At 40.6% G+C, this 24,642-nt stretch overlaps 3 protein-coding genes across 6 annotated transcripts; 2 read left to right on the forward strand and 1 right to left on the reverse strand.

Moving 5' to 3' along the window:
• The first annotated feature begins 599 nt into the window (after positions 1-599).
• On the forward strand, positions 600-13,136 carry lamp2 (lysosomal-associated membrane protein 2). Of its 3 annotated transcripts, none has more exons than XM_040016412.1 (9): positions 600-786; positions 3,633-3,745; positions 5,450-5,660; positions 5,765-5,926; positions 6,016-6,398; positions 6,496-6,606; positions 6,955-7,009; positions 7,096-7,263; positions 11,945-13,136. In XM_040016412.1, the coding sequence occupies exons 1-9, from the start codon at positions 747-749 to the stop codon at positions 12,085-12,087; spliced, it is 1,386 nt and encodes a 461-aa protein (XP_039872346.1). In that variant the 5' UTR covers positions 600-746; the 3' UTR covers positions 12,088-13,136. The 3 variants fall into 3 exon arrangements, with proteins under 3 accessions (XP_039872346.1, XP_039872345.1, XP_039872347.1); XM_040016411.1 differs by lacking the exon at positions 11,945-13,136 and adding an exon at positions 10,857-11,475 and having other exon boundaries at positions 601-786; XM_040016413.1 differs by lacking the exon at positions 11,945-13,136 and adding an exon at positions 8,345-10,699 and having other exon boundaries at positions 607-786.
• A 3,506-nt stretch (positions 13,137-16,642) lies between these two features.
• On the reverse strand, positions 16,643-24,008 carry atp1b4 (ATPase Na+/K+ transporting subunit beta 4). Of its 2 annotated transcripts, XM_040016415.1 has the most exons (9): positions 23,318-23,503; positions 23,128-23,184; positions 22,394-22,610; positions 20,748-20,876; positions 20,523-20,627; positions 19,986-20,185; positions 17,640-17,696; positions 17,448-17,540; positions 16,643-17,351 (listed from the first exon to the last, which is right to left on the reverse strand). In XM_040016415.1, exons 2-9 carry the CDS (start codon positions 23,179-23,181, stop codon positions 17,190-17,192), a joined length of 1,017 nt encoding a protein of 338 aa, XP_039872349.1. In that variant the 5' UTR covers positions 23,182-23,184; positions 23,318-23,503; the 3' UTR covers positions 16,643-17,189. The 2 variants fall into 2 exon arrangements, with proteins under 2 accessions (XP_039872349.1, XP_039872348.1); XM_040016414.1 differs by lacking the exons at positions 23,128-23,184; positions 23,318-23,503 and adding an exon at positions 23,904-24,008.
• LOC120724302 (tax1-binding protein 3-like) lies at positions 17,708-19,609 on the forward strand. The gene has a single exon (XM_040016418.1). It carries the CDS (start codon positions 18,187-18,189, stop codon positions 18,571-18,573), a length of 387 nt encoding a protein of 128 aa, XP_039872352.1. The 5' UTR covers positions 17,708-18,186; the 3' UTR covers positions 18,574-19,609.
• Positions 24,009-24,642: the final 634 nt, after the last annotated feature.

Genomic DNA, 24,642 nt, shown 5'->3' on the forward strand with positions numbered 1-24,642 from the left:
TCACCATGTCGAGATATGCCAACTTTTCAGCTAATAGGTCTTTGAGAATCGGAATGTCGTTGGTGTAAAAATCCAATTTTATATTTTTTTTATAGATCCAACTAAAGACACGAGAACAAATGATATGCATTTTTTGACAGGCTGCTAATAACAAGCTGCCTAAAGACAGTTTGAAATTGGTTCTTTTCCAAGTTGTCATGTTTATCCCTCGAGTTAGGTCCCTTTTTATGCTTGAACAATTAATAAGTCGGTGTTAAGTGGCTTAACAAAATGTCCAAATAAAAACTCTGAAAGATCTTCAGAAAGCCTGGAAAACTATTACTCAAGACCACTTCTGAAAACTTCCGAAATGTAAAGAAATGCAGGTTAGCTCAAAACGTTTGCACAGCAGCGTATTTCTCGTGAAAGTTCACTTTCGTTAGCTGAGAAGCCGAGTCCGGCATAAAGGGAGGTATCTAGTCACCCTAATTATAATAGTATGAAATCATTGGTGAAGATTTTATGAGGCGCTATTAAACACTTAGGTTCGTGTGAGCTTTAAAACGCACACGGGCCAATAATTAGTCCATCAACGAGCTTTAGATGTGGGCCTGGCTCCACACCTCTTATAGGGCTGGCACGTCAGCGTCTGTCATATGACTGTCATTTCCTGGTATCGTCGGTGGTAGCTGCATCCAAACACCACTGACTGAGCGTTTCCGTCGGTTGTTTTCTCTCCAGCGGCTGACCCTGCAAACTGCCCAGCCATGATGTTTCGCTGCCTTTTCTTTTTTGTGTTTGGAATCGGTAAGTGTCTTCAAAATAGCTTAACTTAAAGAAGGGGGCTGGGGGGAAAAATCGCTCACTGTTTCTGAGAAGTGGCGTGATTAAACTTCTGGGACGCGTCGGGCCTGTCGCTTCAGGGCTAAATCTTACTGCTGTTCTGGAAAGGAAAATTGCAGAGTATAAACGTAGTTGAAGATATGTGTTCAACTGCACAGACATAAATGTGTTTGCTTAGAGTGAGTATAAAGTACAGGCCTTAAGCGGTTCAGTCGTGATGGTTAGCCGTCGTAGCTTCATGGCTAATTGTTACATACGTCAACACTAAACTGAAACGCAGCCAAGCGGTCGCATGTAGCTTTTAGATTTACACATATATAGCTGCTTTATTACCAGAGGAAAAAAAACAAAAACAAAAAAACGGCAACAAAAAACTCAAAAATAAAAAGTAGCTATTTCCGCGTTAATTTTGCAGCTAATGTTTTGGACAACAATTGCTAGTGTCTGTGGCTTGGTGATTAGATAACACCAGGTTTAGAAGCGAAAGTTCCAGTTAATCATGAAGCCTAAACCCGTCGGAGTCCTATCCTCTGCTAGATAATACTGGCCTAAAACAGATCAAGGTTACAAGAGCAGAAATGAATAGAAAGTGCGACATTAAACGAGCCGTGGGTCCGATAGTTAGCATTAGCTTTTTGACAGTTTGCTGGAAATTAGCACGTGACCGTGAAGCTGAAACGATTTACCGTAGCGCTAAAGTGTAGCATAAAAAGCTAAGCAAATGCCGAGTAGAACTACAGCTCTGGATTATTGAAGAGTCTTTGATTTTTACAGACGCTTATTTGATTAAGTGACGATAACTACTAATTACTGGGCTTAGCTGGATAGATCGCTGTTTGTCTAATAGTTTTTCTGGAAAGTTCTCATCTATTGCAGGCTGATACGAAAATATGCCACCTTATCGGGCCCTGTTGCAACTATGCTGTGTACCTTCTTACTCTGATAATACTGGGGGTATTTCAGTGCCCTGAAATGTGTTAAGGTATAGCTGAGATTGTATATCTGCCTGTAAGAGATTTCATGAACACTTGTGTGTCTTGTGGACTCTATAGGTTTATTTATCACATTACCTGCAGACCTGAGATGATGAGAGCATGCGGTTAAAACCACAGCTGGCCTATAACTGGACTTCGGCCTTTGTTTAATTGCACGCACATTTTTGTGGTCCGGAGTATCTTGAACATTTAAGTCTGTATTTGTAGTTGTGTGGGAGTTGTTTGGTTTTTTTCATTAATTCACCATAAAATGATTTCAAATGACTGTAAACCAGTAATGTGTTCAGAAAGCAACTCTTAAGTTGTCAGTGTAGACAGCACACTGGTTCATCTCTTGAGTCGGGTGACTTGTTTGTCATGCTTGGATGATTCATAGGTCAGTGTCAGTTGGTTTCACAAAGGACAAGCATTTCTCTGAAAATGGTCCGGTTTAAGAACTGGATTAAACATGAATGACATGTCCAAAGAGTAACTTTGAAAGACTTTTTATAAAACTTGGAGAAATATTACTCAAGGCCACTATATTGTGTGTTTTTGAAAAGGCCAGGACTGGAAACAGACCTTTGGACACAATAATGCTGACACTCCTTTGCACTGGAGTCGCATGATTTGGGGGGGGGTTAAAAATCTAGGTTGGAGTTAAATATTTATGTGCTTCCGAAGGTTCCTGGCTACCCTGCAATAATAGCTGTTGGCATTTAAATATTAAAGAAAAAATGTTTGCTTTAACAGATACTAAACTGGAACATCTTTTAGAAAGGAAAACTGATAATCCCATCAGACCGCTCAGGAAAACACTCAGTTTAACTGATGGGTGACGCAGAACAAGTTTAAGCAAGTCTCAATTCAAATGTTGTTGTTTTGTTTTTGTTTGTTTTTTGTTTTTTTTTTAAGGGGGGGTCCATGTCATGTGATAAGCTGCTGATAGGTTTTCAGCCCTCAATAATAGGATGTGTTAAACCTCAAGCTTGGTGGCCTAAGCTACTGTGACTAAAAATTGGCTGCTTCTAAGGGTGACTATTATTATTATTATTATTATTATTATTATTATTATTTACGGTTTGCCATGATTAGGCTTGCGTTAGTAACATCTGTTGCTGTACATCTGTCATCATGAGTTTAACCTCATTCAGAGAAGGCTGTAATGAAGGCAGGACCTACTATAGGTGTTCTCTCCAGCAGGATGACAAAATGAGGTTGGACAGGATGAACGACTAACTTGGAAAACGTCTTATCTGAGATCCCAGCCTTGATAAGAAAGTTATGTTTACATGACCTGCATAAAACAACATGGTGATTTTGTAGTCCATCTTATCAGTGTTGTAGTTCCACCACAGCAGACATGCATAATCAACATTGATCATTAAATTATGAAATTGTTATAGTGTGTGCTCCATGGCGCTCGTACACATTTGCTTTACTTTTATTGCAATGTGCTGGGTTTTTTTTTTTTTTTTTTTTTTTTTTTTTAAATTTGTCGTCATTTTCCATGAGCTACAGCTTTCTGCTTCCTGAACACATGACCAGTCACATGAAAGTGACAACACACTTGGTATTGGACTGTTTTTTTTTTTTTGTTTTTTTTTTTTTTTTTTTTTTTTTTTTTTTAAATTAGGGTGGATTGGTGTGGCTTTTGTGAGACCCTGTGATTGAGTGATGTCATCTTCATAACTTTGCCCACTTGTTGGTCTGAAGGGACTGACTCCCATCCCCTCACTGACCTTTTAAAGCATAAAATGTAACAATTAATGTTTCTGATTAGTAAGAATTGTATGTACAGAAGAAAAAAAATACTAAGTATACTCTTCTTTCCAGTGATCCAGCTATCACATGGCATTGAGTTCAATGTCACAAAAGATGGAAAGTTATGCCTCTATGCCAATCTGGAGCTCAGATTCTCGGTCACCTATGAAGATCTTGACAACCAGGTAGGTGTTTTTGTCTTAGCAATGTGAATCACGATTCTTAAGTCTACAGCAGTCCATATAAATACTGTGCTGACGTGTGATAGCAGCTCTGCTCTTATCAGACCACTTTAGCTGTGACAGTGTTTTTGTTCCAGTCATGTGAAGAGGAAATGAGGGGTTCCCTGAAAAAACACATTTTTGCTATTCAGTATTTTAGTTGGTGTTTTCCTGGTGGATATCCTGCTCTTGCAGTGTTGTCTTGTGAGGTGTTGTTTAAGTAATCTCTTAAAGTTAATTTTTGTTTCTTTTAAACCCTACAATCTGATCTGTTTATCAAAATGTTACTTTTTAAACACAGTTGTCATATCTTAGTGGGGACATCTAATTGACATGATGCTTTCCCTAGCTGCTTACCCTAACCATAAAAAGGATGCCTAATCTTAACCCTTAGGTTAAAGTTAGGTTTAGGACAATTATAACCCTGACACTAAAACCCTATTGAGTTTCAAATGCCTTGAACCTTGTTGGGACAGTCATTTTGTCCCTGTAAGTATAGTAACATTCCAATCTTTGGTCCCCACAAAGATAAGTAAACATGGTACGCACACTTTTTTTTTTTTTTTTTTTTTTAAAGACAAGCTATAATAAAACAGATCCCCACAAATGTTTTTTTTTTTAAAACTTGTACTTTTTCCTACATTTGTCAACACCAGTCCATTAAAATGCCTCTAAAGACTGTAATCAACATGAGGGGAGAGACCCTGTTTGCAAATCAAGAAGCATTTACAAACTCTGTGCTGTTCGGGCTTGTCAGGGCAGGTGAAATTTAAATGAATTTCCACTGCTCTTGAAGCCTGCAGGATGAAGGATGGGTGCTAGTCATGTTGCTAGTCTTGATTTAACGAATGTTAAACTGCTATCACAAACTCCTGTCAAGCGTTAATAGACTAGGCTACTGTTGGCTAGTAGCTGCTAGTGTTAAATAAGCTTCATGTCTAATCTCTATGAACACACGACAGAACTGGTTCCTTAATTTTGACTTGTGGTTTTCAGAATCTGCTTTTGTGCTGATCATTGGCATTGACTGTATGTTTTACTTGTATTTGTGTTTTGTTTTTTGTTTTTTTTTAAAAAGGGGAAAAAATATGGACATATTGGCATAATTTAAAATCTAAAGCTGATTGGAGGTGGTCAGTAATCACTGACTGAAAATTAGAAGCTTTCTTGTTTTGCTCATAGATTGTATAGAAGATGGATGCAGCTTCTATACAGTCTAAAAAGTGAAGCCCTAGCAGAAATGCCTTGACACAGCTTTCTCTTTAATGACCAGCAGGGGGTGCCACCTGGTTGAAGACATGTCCTTTGCTCAGTGACATCAGGAAATGCTTTCATGATAACTTCATGGTTTCTAACACTAATGTCATGTGATTGAAGTTTATTTTGGTAATTGGTCACAAAAGGCTAGTCAATGACCAAAACCTGGAGAATGACTATTCAGCCTAGCTTGTGACTGTGACAGCACTCAACTTGAGGATTCACAATAGCCATTCTGATTACCTGCATCCATCTTTTATACTGTCTGAGCTTACCCCTTGCTTGATTAGCTGTGGATCAATTTTGTTATTAATTTGAAATGTATTCTGTTTTGCCCATCTTACAAGTTAAATGTTAAACTTGTCAAGTGTGTCAGATTAAGTTCCTATGATCATTTACACTGTCTTTCAGACTCAGACAGCTGTGTTTGCTTTAGCTGATGACGCCAATTCAACTAAAAGTACATGTGATGCCAAGCACTCAATGCTGATGCTTAATTTTGGAGAGGGTCACGCTTTCAGTATGAGCTTCTCCAAGATTGAAGAAGGTTACGAGGCGGACGTAGTCACCTTTACCTACAATCTCGGCGACCCTGTCCACTTCCCTAACTCTAAATCAAAAGGTAACGTCTACATCTCTTAATGTGTATTTATTTAAAAAAAAAAAAAAAAAAAACTTGGCGATAGATCTTCTTGCTGACTTTTTGGACTTTTCTGGATTTGTTAGAACCTACTGTGGCAACAGGGTTTCCTGACATTAAAAACATAGGCATGGATACCTGCTACTCGTGCAAAAGTGAGGACCTGATCGAAAGTGGTGACGTCAACATTACGCTGTGGGATGTGCAAATGCAGGCTTTTATCAGTGATGGCAACAAGAGTTCTGAAAGTAAGTACGCGAGCTGTGACGCAGCTCATCCTGGCTGTAGCGTTTTGTACACTTCTGTTAACGTGTTCTTCTGTTTTCTCCTCGCACAGTAAGCTCCTGTCCTGCAGATCAACCCATCTCAAGTACAACTGCTGCCCCCAATACCACTACTACTGCTGCCCCTAATGCCACAACTACAACTGTCACTACCACACTTGCCCCTAATACTACCACACTTGCCCCTAATACAACCACACTTGCCCCTAATACTACCACACTTGCCCCTAATACTACCACACTTGCCCCTAATACTACCACACTTGCCCCTAATACTACCACACTTGCCCCCAACACAACAACTATGCCTGTCCCTACTACCACCCCAGTACCCACTCTCCCTGTACCCAGTACTGGGAACTACAGCATCGGGACTGAAAATGGCACAGTCTGTCTGCTGGCCAACTTTGGCCTGCGCATTGGTATTAAGGGCGAGGTAGGTTTCATATACTCACAGTTGTAACCCCCCCCTTTGACAGATAATTTATCATTTGTTGATTTTGCTTCTGTTCTGTCTGGCTTAAAATTTACAGGAAATGAATTTGGATCCCAATATGGCCAATGTCTCTGGATCATGTGGTGTCAACAGCAGTGAGCTTACTTTGGCATCTAAAAAAATGACTATCAGGTTTACCTTTACCAATGTAAGTCCTCAGAGGTAAAATCATTTATCCATGTGGTAGATAATGTTGTCAAACTTACCAAGGGTCACACTGCACATACTTAGCCATTTTACTGTCCTTAACGTGACAACTCCACTTCCAGGAAAACAAAGTAAAGGGTGGTTATGTAACCTTGTATTATGAGTATTTACTTCACAGACAGGAGGTATGAGAACCTGAAGTTATACAACTCATTAATTAAAGAGGAAAAATGCTAAGTGCTTTTATTTTAAATCTCCGTGTCAGTGACGGGTATTTAGGAGCTTTTGGGGAATGCCGTTGACTTAAACGAAGCCTTCAGTTTCCCGTTTTGTTTCTAAACTTTTACAGGACACAAAGAAATTCCGCCTGCATGATCTGAACATCAGTGTCAGCACGAGCTCTGGTAACTAAACTATTCTCGTATAATCACATACACCAGGCAATGCACTGAGAAGAAGGCAAACTATGTGCTGTCTTTCTTCCTTGAAGGTCATTTTTCTGTGGAGAACTCCAGCCTCAATCTGTGGGAGGCATCCATCGGCAGCTCCTACATGTGTAACAAGGAGCAGACTTTCAACATCACCGACACACTCTCCATCCACACCTTCAGCCTGCATGTGCAGCCCTTCGGAGTGAACAAAGGTGTTTTCAGTACAGGTAGGTTATTTTTGAAATCTCCTGGTGTACAGACAGTGGCTCTGATCATGATCAGAATAAGGCAAAAAAAAAATTTTATGGATTTATCAGTGCTGGTTAACAGGTTATTATTTAGGGAAGACATTAAAAAAGAAACTTCTAGTTGGTGTTGAGAACTGTTCAGTAATCATCCTCTCCCAAACCAGGCTCACAACTGTGCATAGTTGTGGATCTGTGACATGCTAGTTTTACCTGTTGGAGTTTGGACCCAGACCTCAATTTCATAAGATTGGTGACTTTAAAACAAAAGTTGTCTTGCATAATTTAAAAAAAAAAAAAAAAGGGGAACCTCTAAGGTTCTCTTCATAGTGCTGACAAATCTCCCGTGCAGTGCTTTTCTTTTGGTGCATTGCATTTTTGTTGCTGATAAAATGTTTGAGGTAATGTGTAATTGCTGGGAGACTTATCATATCCAATCTAGGAGAAACACAGCACCTTTAGACACAGTTGTGTCATCCTGTTAATTTATCACTCATTGTTGCACATGTTTGCTGCTGATTAGCCATTGCTGCTCTCTTCATTGTAACAGAATGACTTGTGTTGATGGTTAATGTGTGCACTGGCTAGGTTAACATCTGTGTGACTGCATTGAAATTCCAGATTTAAGAGTTAAAGATCCGTGCTGTTGCAAATCAATATCTAATAGTAAATACTATCAATATCAGTTCTTTTTGAGAACTACAGGCATGCTAGCACTTTAAATATCAGGTTGCCCCAAAGTGAGTTTTATACATGCAAGCAGTTTACTGACATCACTGAAGGAAGCTGTGCTTTTTATTACCTTTGTAGTCTTAAATTAAAGCACTAAACATCATGAAAATGAGGTCTGGTTCATCCACCTAATTACTTCATAAACATCTGCAATAACATCTGTCATTAAGTCTTGAGTTGAAAGAGATGAGATTTTGGTGTCGTGTGCTCTAAAAACAAACTACAGATAATCTGACCTGTTGTCCTGCTGCGTCACACGTCTGTCTCACAATGTTTGTTAAATCACAAACGCACTGTTCTACCTGCTGACTGACTCTCTCTTTATCTGCAGCCCATGAATGTTCAGTGGACGACCCCAACATCTTAGTCCCAATCATTGTTGGCGCTGCTCTGGCTGGCTTGATTCTCATTGTAGTGATTGCTTACGTGATTGGTCGAAGAAAGACTTACGTTGGATATCAGACTCTTTAAATTCATATTGCAGTCGATCTTGTGATGTTATGGGGGTTCCCAAGCCTGGTCCTTGGCCTTCATGGTCACACATTCAGGAGTTGGTCTAAAACTAAATCTACAGTTTTGTGAAATGGCATCAGTGTGGAGGGGAATCAAAATTTACTGTCTGATCATTGAGGTGTAAAGTTTTGGTTATTTCATAAAGATGCAGGATTTTCTCTCAAGGACCAGACTTGTCTACCCCCCCAAGTGTTTGTGGTGTCTTTTTGTTTTCCTCATGTTTTTGTTTTCACCTGAATGTCTTTTCTGTTTTTGTTTTGTTGTTTTGTTTTTTATTGGTTAATGGGCAAGTGCAAGATCTATCAAGCATTTGTTCAAATTGGATATCTGGTCATGCAAAAGTCTACCTTTTCATAAACGAAGCCCCCTGAACGTCTTCCACATTTCTAGCACAAGATGTGACCATGTAATTGGTTTCTGTAGGATCCTGCACTCGCTCAGCAGACATTCCCCTTTTTAAAACGCATTTGTTTTTTTTTTTTTGTTTAACCCCCCATTGAGAATTTGTGGAAATCAATTGAAAACCTCAATGTCACAGCAGCTTTTTTTTTTTTTTTTTTTTTTTTTTTTTTTTTTTTTTTTTCTCCTCCCTCCCTGAAAGTTCATTAACACAGATGAATGTCTGCTCCTTTTAAAAGGCTGTAGATGAATATGCCTTAGTCCATGTTTGCCCCTGTAGAGCAGGAGAAACATAAGATATTTGTCCTGGTTATGGCATTGAACATATCAAGTAAGAGTAAAAGCACACATGGCGCTAATTACTTTAACAATGGCTCACCAACAGATTATTGTGACGGCCCCCAGAGTGACAAACCTGTGATGAAGCCATCATTAGTCATTACATTTGCACATGCTCTGTTCAAACCGGAAGTTGTGTGGGGCCGTTTTCTCTCTTCCTCACTCAGAAGACATTTTGGCATTATGTTTAGAAAAGGGATCATACTATTGTGTAGATATTCGCTTTCAGCACAGATGATTCTGAAATGGGGATATTTGCATGTAAATGCACTTAAATACTCTTTATATTTTTCTTACGTTGACTCTGCTGTCACATGATCTCACCTGTGTAAAATTCTGGGCTTTGGCCTGAGCTCTGCAGGTGGCTGCTGCTGGATCAGTGGGTGTTAAAGCCCCTGAAAACTTTGGGTTCAGAGCTCTGCATCTTTAGATATGTCACTAAACTGAGTAGGAATGACGACAAATGATGCAGGAATGGTTTGACGTGTTGCACAATTCTCATGCATCTCTCTAGCTCACAACTTGACACGTTCATATCATGTTTGGTTAATCTGTGTGCTACAACTCTTAACAAAGTCAGTCCAGTTTTCCAAATGCCAAACTGTTTGTTAGGTTTCAGCTTACCTGTCTCTTTAAGACCTCAGGCTGTAGTTTAATCCGATTATTCTAATAAATGTGCAAACAACCACACAACTGCCAGGATAACTTTAATTGGTGTGCTGAAATTAGTGATAACTTGACATTAAATGGATTTTTAAAGAGGCTGAAAGTAAGTTTTCAGGTCCTTTTGAATCAGGGAGTTGGATCAGAGTAGCACAGTCGGGTATTGCAGGCCACAGAATGTGTTCTTTGTAATGACAGGCAGGCTGTGTGACACGACAGTAGCTGTATGTTAATTCAAGCGGAGTACTGTTTATTGTTCAGCTTGTCGCAGCCAGAAACCATTACTTTTTTTTATTTCCCAAGATGCTTGTGAAATTCTGCTTTTTCCAGGTCACTGTATATGCGTATAGTTAATGGCACTTAAGAGCTTTGACTTTTGCTTGTGATTGTTGCAGTTTGTATTTCAGCTTTGTACAAGTTGCCTTAATGATGAAGATGGTTTTGCAGCATTAAGAGTTTTAATTAGACACTTGTCAAATCATCTAACAAGCTTTGCTCAATAACTTTGTCCTGTGCATTCAGTAACTCACTGCTTACTCGCTGCGTGATGTTTGGCTGCTTAATTTCCCTCCACTCGTGGAGGAGACGTGCACACACATAAAGGGAATCTGTGCTGCAAGACAATCTCAGTTGTTGTTGTGTGTTATGTGGATGCAACTGATTTCCTCTGCATTCTCTCTCTCATGCTGTTAGCTATAATAAATTGGATTTCAAATTGTGTCAACTGAGCTTTTTAGTGTTTTCTACAGAAATAAAAGAATGTGCTGTTGAACCACTTGAGTAAATGTTTATGCTTTTAATACCTGGGAGATTTACTTGTCAGACCACTTCTATCTTTCGGCTGTCCTTTCAGTAACCATATGTTATGTTTATGTCCTATGTTAAGCCTGTGAGACATTCACCTCTCTGCTCTCTTCACTCCTGTTTAGCTGAGGAATGCCTGGCTGATGGGGAGAGCTTCCTTGTTCCCATAGCTGTCGGAGTTGCCCTGCTTGTTCTCATTCTTATTGTTCTGCTGGCCTACTTCATCGGAAGAAGGAGAAGCATGGCCACCGGCTATCAGTCTTTCTAATTTCTCATTTAGAGCTTTCAGCTATACAAAGGATAGTTGCTGCCTTTGACTAATTGTGGGGAAAAACTACCATTATGTGTTGTATATGTAGTGTTGATGGGTGTTCAGATTGCCTTCTTGCTGAGAGCCAAATTGATGCTGTTCTGTCTGTAAATTTGAAGCTACAGTTTAGCCTCGCGTAAAGACTGGAAACGCTGAGACTGCATCTTTAGATTTAACTGAAGTCTGTGCCAGCAGCTCAAAAGATCACTTAAGCTGGTTTTCTACATGATTCCTACCCTGAACTCTGCTGCACTTCAGCTGATGCAGAGACTGCCAGCTCCTTAGAATAAAGGCTGTGATGTTGATCTAATGTAACCATGAGTGCCATGTAAACCAGGCAGTACAGTAGTGCCACCATTTCTTGCAGAAAATGTTTTTTTAAATTAAATGTTTAAGATGCACAAATTAAGCAGAATAAATAAATCTGAACTAATTTCTTGGCTGGCGGTGGTTAGATTCAGAAATCTTTTGTTTTTTCTCTTCATGGCAACAAACAACTTGTACATATTAAAATCCACAGGTTGTCTTAACGGTCTTTTCAGATTAACCTGTTAATGAGCAGACTTTAAAGATGCTGACATGACCAGTTTCTAGTCTTTATGCTAAGCTGTGCTGACCAGCTTTGTATAAGAGCGGCATTAATTGGATTTGGCAAAAAGGCGTTTTTGTGTATCTTCCAAACCTCCATCACTTACTGCACTTACTCTAATAACTATTACACTGACTCAAATCCTTGTGTTTTGACATATTTATCCCCACCACCAAAATCAACACTACTGTAATGTTGCTGATTGCCGTTTCCTCTTCTCACTGCTTCCTGCTGCATTTCTAACCCAAACTTCCTCTGAGTGTTTTTCCTCCTAAAGCACTAACCTGTCCTTTCTGTGTCTCTCTTTCTGTCAGCTGAAGAGTGCTTCCTGGATTCTGATTTGAGCTTTTTGGTGCCCATCGCAGTTGGCGTGGCACTCAGCTTCCTAATCATCCTTGTGCTTATCTCTTACCTGATTGGTCGGAGGAAGAGTCGCACTGGCTACCAGTCCGTATAATTCAACCCCGCTGCGTCTTCTACCCCTTACAGCTCTTTAAAAAAACACCTTCCCAGCACTTTCCTGCCCAGATTTATGCTCTCTTCAGTTTCCCGTGAGACAGTCTTAAAAAAATAAAAAATAACCTTTCAGCTTATTTCGCAAACCCCTTTCAAATTTATCCCCTCCGTTTTGCTTTGATGCCAGTGACTGAATAGAGTACCAAAACATTTATGATCGATATTGCATCGTTTGATTATAGATTGCATGTTTTAAAAGTTAAATTTATGGCTGCGATTAGCCTTCCTCCTCCCTTCCCTCCGCCACCCCAGAGAGGCTTTTTGCTCTCGGTTTCTGTGCTGTATAATAGTATATGTGTAAATTACTCTTGTATAGAATGAATGACACTGATTTTTGATGACATGAATGTACAAGCAAGCTAATAGAGCCACTGTCATTAATTTCCCAGACATTCATATTTTTCCACTGAGTCTCTAATTGTATTACGCTCCATGTAACATGAACCTCTTTTTGATGCACACACTTGGTCACTTGTAGCTCAATTAAAGGGACGATAACAGGACACTTAACCAGCATTGGGACCACCTTTGTTTAGTTGTTTTGTTTTCTGGTTTAATGAGTTGTTTCTCACTCACGGTAGGAGATTTATATTTTCCTGAAATGACCATTTGTTTACACATGAGTACTTGGTGAGTTAATCATGGTGGTGTCTCCTCGTAACCCTGTGATATTTGAAAAAGCTCAACAAACGCAGTAGACTCAGGCTTACACCGATCACCCGGATCAAACCGCATACTAGCCCATCCATGTCATAGTACACTAACGACAGGTGAAGTTCAGGTGTGAAGACGACGTTTCCTCGAGTCGCACCGTTTCGTTCATGTGATTCTGAGCGTCCGGTCACTCCCCGACAGTTTCGTGCCTTTCTGTTGTGCACCTCTCGAGTTGCTTGCTTGAAGCTTGTCTCCATCTGATGAAGAATGTGATGTGATGAGCTTGTTTGACACAAGTGGGGAACAAATTAAATAAAGTTTGGTTCTTGTTTTGTATCATTGTCATTTATTTTTTCTTAAACTGTTTCTACTTTGCTTTACTTGTCAAGGTGCAGACTTAGCTAGAAAAACTCATCTCCTGACTGCTGTCCTATTGATGCTTAAAGCAGCGTCCCTTTAAAGTCTTTGGTGATAACCTGCTTTAAAAAAAATCTTCAGTGATAATGTTGTTCTACTTTATGCTCTGACTTTGCTGACTTTGCAAACCCTCTGGATGGATTGGCAGTCCACATTTTATGATAATCAAACCATTTAGTTCAAAACTTTTAAAAGATGGATGTGAAACCAGATCATGTTGTATTTGTTAGCCTGACAGCATCCTCAGAATACTTCAGGTGAAGCACTCTACCTAGGTTAATATTAGAGGAGCATTTCATAAACATCAGGCCTCTAAATGTTTGGAGGGGGGTTGGGGTTTTTTTGTTTTTCTTTCTCAGTCGTAATCATGCAAAACTAAAAATGTTTCAGAAAATGTTCACACAACGTTGGCAAACATTACCTCCTCCTGTCAGTTACTCCCTTTAGGGATCGCCACCATGGATCACCTGAGCATCTTCCAACCCTCTGCATGTCCTCCTTCACTACACCCATGAATCTTCTCTGTGGTTGTTCGTTTCCTCCTAGCTGGTAGCTCCATCTTTAACCCCCTTTATCCAATATATCTACTGTTCCTCCTCTGCACACATCCAAACCATCTCAGCTTTGTTCTCTAAATTTGCCTCAGAGTCACTCACCCTGCGCTTCCCTTCATCTTCAGCTCGGCCTCCTGTCATTTTGGCCGTACCGCCATCACCAAACCATGCATCAGAGCTGGTCTCGCTACTCTTCTGTCATGAATCAGCCCTGATATTCTTCAGCCTGGTTGCACTCTATTCACCTCTCTCATGCACTGCCCATTGCTTTGGATGGTTTACCTCAAGTATTTCTAATACTTCACTACCTCTACTCTTTGCATCTTCACTGTTACACCTGTCTCCCTCTTATTCACACATGTATTCTGCCTTGCTTCCACTGACCTTCATTCCTCCATCTCTCCAAGCACTTTCACCTGCTGCCTTCTCTCCCTACAGACCACAATGTCATCTGCAAACATCATAGTCCACAGAGACTCATGCCTGACCTCATCAGTCAACCTGTCTACCACCATAGCTTCATGGTCAGGATTCATTTGACCTCAGACACACTGAACACCTAATGGGTCTCCACCCAACCTGTGCTTAAGGTCACATTTGTCAGTGGATTGTAATTTTGCTTAGTTTAGTTTCTTGTCAACCGGTGACAAGAAAACGTGTTACTCTACTTTTAGTACTTAAGAAATTAAAATAACCTGTGAACCTGATGAGCTGCTACTCTAATACTCACCTCTAATGCAGGGATATCAAAGTCATTTTATACTGTGGGCCACATACGACCCACTTTCATTTTAAGTGGGCCAGACCAGCAAAACACTCCTTTCTGTCAGGTTTAGATGTTTACCTTCAATATGTAATCCCTGAGATATCTCAACACACAAAAAAGAAATGCAAATCATCTCTGCTGCTAAGAAATAAATGTGTGAAATTGCTCATTCGCCGGACTGTCCTGTCATAAAATAGAACGGGTTTTGGTTTTTTTTTGTTAACTGACAGAAAAATGTTATTTTTTTCAGAAAAACTGGAAATTTTCTTTCCTTTAATTGATCATCTTTTAGTTAATTACTTTGGTGTAGTAAGGGTGGAGGCCTTTATCATTTAGAAATGTTATAAAAAGCCATCTAGTGGGCTTGATTGGCATTCTTGCTGGGCCATTTCTGGCCCCTGGGCCTTATGTTTGACACCACTGCTCTAACACAATCTGTTAATTTTCATTTTCATTTCATAATGTTGTTTGGAGGATGTTTTCCCACCTTGATATCATTGTGGGAATGTTTCATAAAAGATTAGAGTATAATCTGGTACTCCAAGCCATGCTCAACATGCTGCAGGGAGAATGTGATGTCTTAGTTTAACTTTTAACGTTTCAGGAACATTATATAAAGAAAAAAAATCTACCCTCTCTGTGTTCTTTGAATAATTAATTAAAACATGTGCTCGATAACCTGATTAGAACTTGTAGGTGACTATTGCCAGTGTCGTAGGAACTTTCCCTACAAGCTCGAGAGTCTTGCGACTAAACTACATTCAAAGGTTAACGGGCGTAAACATTTACACTGCTGAACGATCAAATGGCCTAAACTGTGCATTTGACTTTGATTGGCTACCTGCTTTTTATGACCTGTAACAAGCACGCACAGCCGTGACTCTCATGCCAGCTACTGACATGAAAACAAGTTGACCCTGGAGTTGCACAATGCTGAACTGATATGGAGACGAGTATCAATGCTGACTTTGTATAAATGGGTTTCTGACAGTTTATCTGAACTTGAAGCAAAAATGTAGACAAAGCGTTTGAGTGGTACCCCCTCTTTTTGTCAACAACACAGAGACAAAGAGCTGCTGCACTGGGGCATGAAAAGCTAAGAGCGAAGTATAAAATGAAAACACGATCCTCCCTTTGGTAGAGCCCCCTCGTGTTAATCTCTTATTACTCTTCAGTTCCTGGATGCCTGCAGTTGTATTACCCTTATCCATTTCAGGGCTTCTTTAGCCAATGTTTCAACCTGCTTGGGTCCTCATTATACCTCCAATTACACATTTTACTAGAATTAAATTTTTGTGGTTAACGATTCAAAAAGTCTGAGAACCGATTCCTTACACTTACCCTCCAGTGGATGGTAAGCGTGTTGATTGGCCTCTTTGGTCGACACCAGCATAAAACACAGCTGTTGAGATGCCAATAAAGTTGGTACTGGAAATTTGAATGTACGTAATCAGTCTCACTCTAGAATGATGGATTTAAAGTTGTTTAGAAACGCTTCCCAAACTGATGGGCAGCAACAATTACTTCTCTAAGATCACTGCTGCTGTCTTTCTTGCTTGGTTTGTGGTTAATCAAGTGCATTTTGCATTTGAGCAGCAGCCTCTTACTTCTTAAGGAAGCATTAAGTGTTTACTTTATAACCTTGTTTTATAGCAGCTGCCTCTGTATAATACGACATTCTTTAAAAATATGAGACTTCTGCAGTAAATCAATTTAGATGTTGTAGCAACATGTCAGAGTCTGTGCAGGCTGTTAGTGATGTGGAAGAAAACTTGCAGTACATACCAGAACACTGTATTTATTGTAAGAGCTATAATAGGAATAAATACAACACTGATACCAAGTTTAGTAGCACAGTTCAGGCATGATTAATACTATCACAAAATAGTTATAGCATAATTAAAACGGTGCAGACCTTTGACAAACTATTTCACAGCACAGTGCGTCTCTTTATTGATCAGTCATGTATAGTATTTCATTTTCCAAAGCGAATGTTTTTTACAAAAGAAGAAGTGATACTTTATCATAAATGTATAATGCTGCTCTATTCAACAAAAATATAGTAATCATGTATTTGCATTTATTATGTCTTTTTTTTTACTGTGTAAGTACAGTACAAGTCCTGCTTTCAGTGTTTGCATGATAGTTCTTTGAATTCTTACAATATACATGTTTGAAAAATATAATGCAAAACAAATTAGTACACTTGGTCGCACAAAAATGTGCACAAAAACGTACGATCTAACCTGAAAGAACTCTAGTTCCCTATTAATGTTTAATTCATAATTGGATTTGCATAGCCAGAAACTCTAACTAATGGGCAGAGTGTAATTTAGTGCGATTAATCTCACTAATCATTACAAAATATCAGGAATCGAACAGGAATAACTCGCTCTAGGCACTCGTTCCTGTGCTCAGCACTGTTTGTTGTGGGTGCAGGTGCCAGTAGCACACTCGTGGTACAAAGAAACAACAAAAAACACGAGTAAATACCTACTTCTTGAGGATTTTGTTTCACAGCAGAAGATATTTAAGTGAAAGACGAGGACAGGGGCAAATTACATATCTCGTGGAAAATAACGGTTCAATATAAATCTTGTCTCGTGAATGTTTTCCTGCCTCGTCTTGTGAGCGTCCTGCGACACCTTCGCCTTACGCTCCGACCTCCAAGGAGAAGGTCACGCTGCCCAGGTAGCGGTCAGTGGGAGAATCGTTAATGATGCCCTTTCCGTTCAGTTTGCATTGTACTTGGATGTTAGCGCCTTGCTGCACGCCCGTAAAACGTACAGCCACGACTGGTGAAGAGTAGTTTACCTGAGAGACGAGAGACAGAAGATTAAGACGTGACGGGTGTTTTAAATTCGACTGCTGCTGCAGCAGTTCCCCGACAATCATGAAACTTTCACTCACATGTCTCAGCTTCCCGTAGTATGGATAATACTTGTTTTCAAAAATGCTTTTGGGAAAAAACTCCATTTTCCCCAAGACTTCTGGTGGTCCTTTCTGAGAGAGAAACTTAAAATAGTAAGTCTATTTTACAGACTTACTTATTTTTATACACTTTCAGTCATGAGTCAAAGAATCAAGAAAGAAAAACTTTACCTTAACGCCACAGGTCACATTTATCGGTTTTCCCTGACCAGGTAAGTAACCGAGGATCTATTAAAGAAGAACAAGAGTAAGAGGGGAAAATGTCTCACTCTGTAAGCACAAATGTAAAGATGCACCTTTCGTACGTTAAAAGTGGATTATCTGACAATGTCTTTACATTTAAAAGTGAAATATTCCAATTTTTTTAATATGGCAAAGCCTCATTTTCTCTCTTGTAGTTTTTCCATCCTGCATTGTTTGCATGCACACGCTATGTATCATCTTTGTCCCAAACTGAATTAGATAAGTAGATTTTTTTTTAAGGCACAGCTGATGGTGAGTTTCCTTTGCCCTCTTTGTGGGGCACCGACTGTTTCTGTTTGCAAGAAAAATCACAAGTAAATATGTGAAAACATTCAAAAATGTTTCTAATTGCTGCGCTGTTTCATGTAAGGATCTAGGAAGTAGTCCCGCTATCTGAATCGACGTGTCTTTAGTTTTTAAAACAGCAGAAGCGGAAAGTTTCTTCTCTATATAAGCCAAAAGTCTCAGCGAGAGTATGTCTTTCGTCCCAGGTCAGCCGGTGACTGCTGTTGTGGAACGAGTTGAGATTCAGAAGCTGCAGCAAGGAAAGAATCTCATCCTTGGTTTCAGCATCGGAGGAGGGATAGACCAGGACCCCAGGCAGAATCCCTTCTCTGAGGACAAGTCTGACAAAGGCATTTATGTGACCAGGATATCACCTAAAGGCCCAGCAGACTTGGCCGGCTTGAAGATGGGAGACAAAATAATGCACGTGAACGGTTGGGACATGACCATGGTGACTCGTGATCAGGCTCGTAAAAAACTAACAAAGAAGAGCGAGGATGTGGTACGACTGCTAGTAACCAGGAAGTCGCTTGAGGAGGCTGTCAAACACTCTAAGTGCTCTTATCCCAAACACTAGTGTGGTGGCTCTACTTTTACACAGACTAATGCCATAGCCAAGGAATGAAGACTCACTTGGAGAACACATACTACCCCAAATAGTTGCACCGTGGCCTTTATACTCCAGTAATGCAAAAATAGATAAGTAAACAAACTGAGACAGATCAGTTTGTTCATTCAGATCAGTCTGTAGAAAATGAGACTGTTATCTGTTTTGTTTTTTTCTCTCATTTGTGGCATATCCAATTATAACTGATCTCAGTAAATTATGTGAAATAACGCTGCTTGAATAACAGCATTTGAGATATTTGCAGCGATTGTCTTCATTTGTACTTAAAGCAATTTAAATTAGCATTTTGAGAACATTTAATAGACCGGTTCTTCTGCAAGGAGTGTTAAGTCATTCACACATTTAGAATTTATTTGTTAAGTAATTTGTAATTTGTCCACAACGTTATTTGGGAACAATCTGAGTTTAATTTGTTTTCCAGCAGCTGACCAAAGTTAAACTGGACACACTGGATACACCCAGAAAAATTCACTGTTGTTTATTCATCTCAGTTAAAGAACCAATATTTTTCTGCCACTAACACAGCAACAAATGCCAAAGTAAAATCAAAGTTTTTGTAATTTAGTATTTCCAGTTTTCTTTTTCTTTAAATAATGGTACAGTGTATTGTATAAAATCTATGCAAAAAATGTCAATAGAGCCAATTTCCAATGTGTTTTTTTCCCTAATGATAATTCTACTGATGCATCACATTTTTCAAGTTGCATTCAGTGTAACATCCTCTCATCTGTTAAAGTAACTACACAGCCAGAATTACAGTAAAGGTGTTTCATATGAACATTACTTCACATGTTGGATGTTTCTGGATGCACACTTGTCAAATCAGCTTTCTCATCTTCGGCATGTTTGCTTCCAGTTACCTTTTATCGGCTTCAGAAAGAGAACGATGCTTTTTTTTTTTTTTTTCCTGGAGGAGATGATATTCAGCAGTTAGCTCCACTGAGACTGTTTCGAGGTTTAAATAGTTTTGTTTCTTGTCACTGAACAAAAGTCCAGTTTGAAACTGTAAATCAGCCAAGAAGGAGTGAATGTTGTTTGTTAACTTGAAAATGTGCACAGCAGCCTTAAATGTATTAACACTAAGTTTTAATAATTCATTTCCAATTTACCAGTGTGGTATGATCTCATTAGTGCATCTTTCCTGCAACATGTAATAAATGACACTGGAGATGAAAAAAAGAAAAAAGAAAAAAAAATGTTTCTAATTAGGCATGAAATAAGCACCCAATGACAAAAGGCTTTCTCTCTGTCTTACCTAGAATGACCACAAGATGTCACTCACACAGTAAATTGATAGTAAAATTGATTCATAGTACAGTAATCTGGATTTCTGATATTTTAAAATCCATCTTTTTTTTTACCCGGTTCATTCGAAGGAGGATGCATGGCATTCCCTGAGAATAGCCAAAGTTGGCGTCCTGCAGCCCTGAACACTGCCCCAACCAGGACCGCTTAAACTGACACGCTTTCCGCTCTGCAGCCTCGTCCAAGTCGTCCTGCATGAAGTATGTCTCCTTATCACAGGGAATATTCTTCCTCTGCTGAGCAGCATCGTTATACGCTGAAAGTACAGAGCAGAGAGAAAGGGGGAGGGAGAATGAGAGAGAGAGGAGGGCATAAATAAACCTTTGCAGTGCCCTGCCAGGCGCAGGCCTCTGATTAAGAAAGCCTGACAAAAGATGATTGTGAAAAAAAAAACCCCAGGACTGAATAGCAACCCTCTGCCCACAAAGAGGCTTCCCTTCCCAGCATGCCCTGCAAGGACCAAATAGAAAAAAGAGGGACAAAGGCAGTGAAGATGAGGATTAACCCATTCCATGTCTCTTCATTTTAAACAAACTCAACAACCTTGTCAGACCTCCCAGCTTTGACCACCCCACCTCGATCGCATCACTCACGTCTTAGATATTCCTCCATAGACCTGGCGTACTTCCTCCAGGATTTGCGATCAGATGCGTTAAAAGCAATCTCATGGCCTTCTAGGTGCGGGGCCATCGTCATACCTGCCAGTGGAGACGCAGAGACAGTCAACTGTGCTGAGATTCAGGGAGAAGCAACAGACAGAAGGACAGCTAGAGGGACAGAGAACAGAGGAGGTGGTTTGAGTTTGGAGTTACAGTTACCTGGTGGCATCACTCTATCGTTGAAGGTGGGGTGGTAGGGACTAATAGACCACATGAGGCAAAACAAACAGCCGCCAAACATGGCTGCAAGAAACAAATAAAGTGCAGCATAGAAGAGTAGGATGAGGCCTGAATGGTGAGAGTGAAGAAAAAAATAAAAAGAGGCATTAGGGAGTACTTGCACAAATGTGGATTACATAACAGACAACACAGCTCCTGATAAATTACATCTGATCTGAGTGAAGGGGAATAACGAACCATGAACAATTCCCACTTTGCTCAGGCAAACCATTTGGTCTGTCTGGACTCCAGCTACTGTCCTTGATCAGGACGGTCACTAATTTGTTTAGGAATAAAAAAAAGCACTGTGGTCCCCTCGTGTCTGCATTTGCGAATAACTCCACTGGCTTTGGTATGAAACCCATACTTAGCTAAAGCACGGACCTCGTGCCAAAGAAATCCTGAGAAATAGCACTGGTCTGCAATTTTCAATTAACAGTCCATTAGCTACTAATCAAGCTAAACGTGTCCTAAATAAAATGGCTTTTGCTGTGTGGGCAATTTCACAGGGGACTAGCTGTAGCCAGCGTTGCGTCCCCTGAGCCACAAAGGCCTTTCTGTTTGAGCTCAGTGAGAATTCTCCCAGCTGTCCTTTCACTCAGGAACACAGTGAACCTCCGGTTGCCATCGTAGTGAAGGTCCTTTTGCAGCCATAGAGGCACAGCCAGCTCCAAGGAACCCCAATCACCCCACTCTGGTATTGTGTCCCCTCTTACACACTCGTCTCACAGGACACGCAGCACAGACTTCAACTCGGGGTCTTTCTTCAGCAGACACATGGGCCCCACTCTTCCACAAGTGTGCACACACACTGGTTATGTGGCCCGGCATTGCAGCTTATGCAAGTAACACACACTTTCCTTAGAAGTTCTTTCTGCACACAGTTGGATCATGTTTGCCATTGTGTGAAAAGAGAGGGGGCTCAACAGCATCACATAGCAACTACCCTGGTTATACCAAGAGGTTGCTCCATCACCATTGACTCAACAAACTCGTCCAGTGTGTCGCTCATGCCAAAAAAGTTCTCCAGCACCCAAAGCTCAATTTGGCAGTTAGATTTACAGGGCGGGGGGGAAAGAACATGAACACCTCTACGTGTTTTACTGCAACTGAGAGGCCACAAGCATGTTAAGTTCAGCAATGAGGTCGCCAAGGCTTTGGGAAAGAGGCTGTGGAGAGCATGGTAAGATGTAGAGGAATGTGTTTCCTGGCCAATGTGAGGCCTTGAACAGTGCGTCCCGCTGGGGAATCGTCCCCAGGCAGTCTGTTTTTGTCGGGACACTCTGAATCATCCATGCACCTATGTAAACATTGAGCATGAGGACACACACACACACACTCGCAGCACAGTGAGCTCAGTCACTGGACTGGAAAGACATTTCTCACCCTAAAACTATCGCTGAGTGCATCTTAAAAAACACACACACACTGAACCATCACATTTGCTTGTTATTTAGGATGATTAACTGTGTTGCACTCAACATTAAAAGTGTCGTTATGGTCATACGCACTAAAAAATATATGATACAAAATGTCCCTTTCCCATAACCCAACAGCAGAGAATTTTTCTTTCTTCATCAACTCACTCCAGCTCTTCCCGGAGCGACCCATGAATTCGTTGGTCTCTGCATTCCACAGGTATGTCTTCAGGTCGTCTATTTTCTGGTGGAGCGTCCTCTTGGGAATCGGCCTGCGCTTCCATCTCTCAAAGTTGAGGTCTTCCTGCTCTAGAGGCTGATGCTCGGCCAGCTCCTCCTGCTCTTCCTCCAGCTCTTGGCCATGCTTGAGTATCACTTTGTGAGGCTGGTGGAAAGAAGAAGAGAAAAAGCCCTCACCACACATATTCTAAACTGCTGAGTTCTACAGTGAAACCTATTTGCTTTTCAAATTACTGCAGGAAAAAAATGGCATGCCTCCTGATCTGAGTATGACCGATAACATAAACTGCCAGACAGCGCTCTGCATATTAATGAACTGATGGTCCTGTCCTCCGTTTCTGCAAATTATAAACCCGCTGGTGACCTTGTGGCACTCGTTGGGAGAGCTGACCTCCTCTGAGTGGACCCTCCTGCTTGGAGCAGCAGCTGCAGACAGCAGAGCTGGAGGGTCACTCTGACAGCCAGCTGTTACTGAGTCTCAGCATCCAGAGGCCAGGACACACAGATCCCAGAGGAGCCACGGGACACATCATTTGCGAGAGAGAGGCCTTTATAAGAATCTGCTGCTACGGGAGGATGGGAGGGGGGTTGATAACTTTGAGGTTCATCAAAAACGCTCATGAGCCAGAGGGAAAAAAGAATAAAATAATCTCAGCACTCACAAGACTTCTAACAAGCTTCTCCTCAGCTCCTCCCTCTGTGGAACTGGGCTCCATATTCTTCGCAGAAAGAAAAGGTGCCAGTTAAACCAACCACAATCCACGGTGTCCATTAAATTACTTTTCAATTCAAAGCCAAGCTATCTGAAATACACAATCTGTGCTCTATCGATGAATGAAAAGTCGGACATACCTGAAGTTCTCTTTTCAATTAAAAAAACACGGATTAATAAGTCGAAAACCCTATTGGCCCCCAGAGGAAAAAAAATATTATTTGTCAAAAAGTTTTGGGGGATTTCATTAGAAAGTTTTAGGCGTGCAGGGGGAACCGGGTGTGGAGAGCTTCCTTCAACTAGGCGCGCATCATAGTGAATGAGCGCTGGCCGGAGAAAAGCTGGGGGTGGGATGCAAAGTGCTTTTTCTTTTTTGGGTCCCACAGACGTTTTGGCAGCGGCCTGGATCACAGCACTGCATGCTGTACACGCACACCATCAGCCATTGTCTGCTAAGCTGAAGCAAAGCGTGAATACAATATTTATAGCCTCTCCCAGCACAAGACACTCAATCAGCGCCTGGCTGCGTACTGTAAATGCGCAAAGATCTTCCAGCAATTAACTATTTTTCAATTCTTAGTTAGATATCTTTGACTCGGGTGTTTATCTAACTTAAATCACAAATCAAATCAAAGTAAATCAATCATTAGATACACTCCACGCACGTGTATGCGCACTAATCCAGCTGTCAGCACCCACAATTTCAACGGATTACCATAAACTAACCTCTGGTGAAGTAGTCCTCATCCCTGATCCCATTAGCACTCCGGTCACGTACCGTTCTGTTACCCCCATACTAAAGTGGAAGGGGGGAACGTCCCTAAGAAGTTCCCCTCCTCCTTTTACATGAAAAGAGAAATTGCGTCATGGAAAAAGCAATTCTTTGAGATATGCGCGGCAAATCGTGCGTGTGCGTTAGAGCTCCCGTGTTTTACAGTAAAAGCCAAATAAGGATGTTTGCAGAGAACTAAAAGTCACAAAAATATATTTGTCAGTAGTTCTCCTGTCAGTGCAGATTAATAACCTGAACATGTCCTTCAAAAGAAAAGCGAGCAGGGGTGCTTCCAGGATTTTTCTGGGCAGCCGGGGCCCATAAAATCAGAATATTCCATCAGAAATGAAAATTGTTTGGAGAACACTGGACATTTTTTACATTAATTTGTATTGAGTAACTATTTTAAAAAATACTCCAATGTCACTTATGGGGGACATTCACATTTCATGCTCAGGGTCTGTGCACAGGCAGTGTATAAGGCTGTTTTTCATTTCGTTTCTTTGTTTGTGTGTGTAAATTACAGTTGTCCTGAGACAAAGTGTAAACACAATTGTTTGAAAAAGTAGCTCTCAAATAACATTTAAAATACAAAATAGCTCCTGAGAACCCCCCAAAATGCCCCTTTTCTCTTGTCCCAACTGATAACCAGATTTCATGTCAAAATAGAAGAAGTTATAAATCCACTTTTTT

The sequence above is a fragment of the Simochromis diagramma genome, unplaced genomic scaffold (genome assembly GCF_900408965.1).
Source record: "Simochromis diagramma unplaced genomic scaffold, fSimDia1.1 OVJJ01000685.1, whole genome shotgun sequence".
NCBI classification, from domain to species: domain Eukaryota; kingdom Metazoa; phylum Chordata; class Actinopteri; order Cichliformes; family Cichlidae; genus Simochromis; species Simochromis diagramma.

Excerpts from the sequence above, each read along its gene's own strand:
- LOC120724302 (XM_040016418.1), top strand. The coding sequence starts at position 18,187 with ATGTCTTTCGTCCCAGGTCAGCCGGTGACTGCTGTTGTGGAACGAGTT.
- atp1b4 (XM_040016414.1), bottom strand. The coding sequence starts at position 23,972 with ATGGGGGTAACAGAACGGTACGTGACCGGAGTGCTAATGGGATCAGGG. Across the intron at positions 20,186-20,522 it reads TATGGAGGAATATCTAAGAC|CGTATAACGATGCTGCTCAG; the intron begins GTGAGTGATGCG and ends CTGTACTTTCAG. Across the intron at positions 17,697-19,985 it reads TCCTCCTTCGAATGAACCGG|ATCCTCGGTTACTTACCTGG; the intron begins GTAAAAAAAAAG and ends CTTCTTTAATAG.
- lamp2 (XM_040016412.1), top strand. The coding sequence starts at position 747 with ATGATGTTTCGCTGCCTTTTCTTTTTTGTGTTTGGAATCG. Across the intron at positions 3,746-5,449 it reads ATGAAGATCTTGACAACCAG|ACTCAGACAGCTGTGTTTGC; the intron begins GTAGGTGTTTTT and ends ACTGTCTTTCAG. Across the intron at positions 6,607-6,954 it reads TCAGGTTTACCTTTACCAAT|GACACAAAGAAATTCCGCCT; the intron begins GTAAGTCCTCAG and ends AAACTTTTACAG.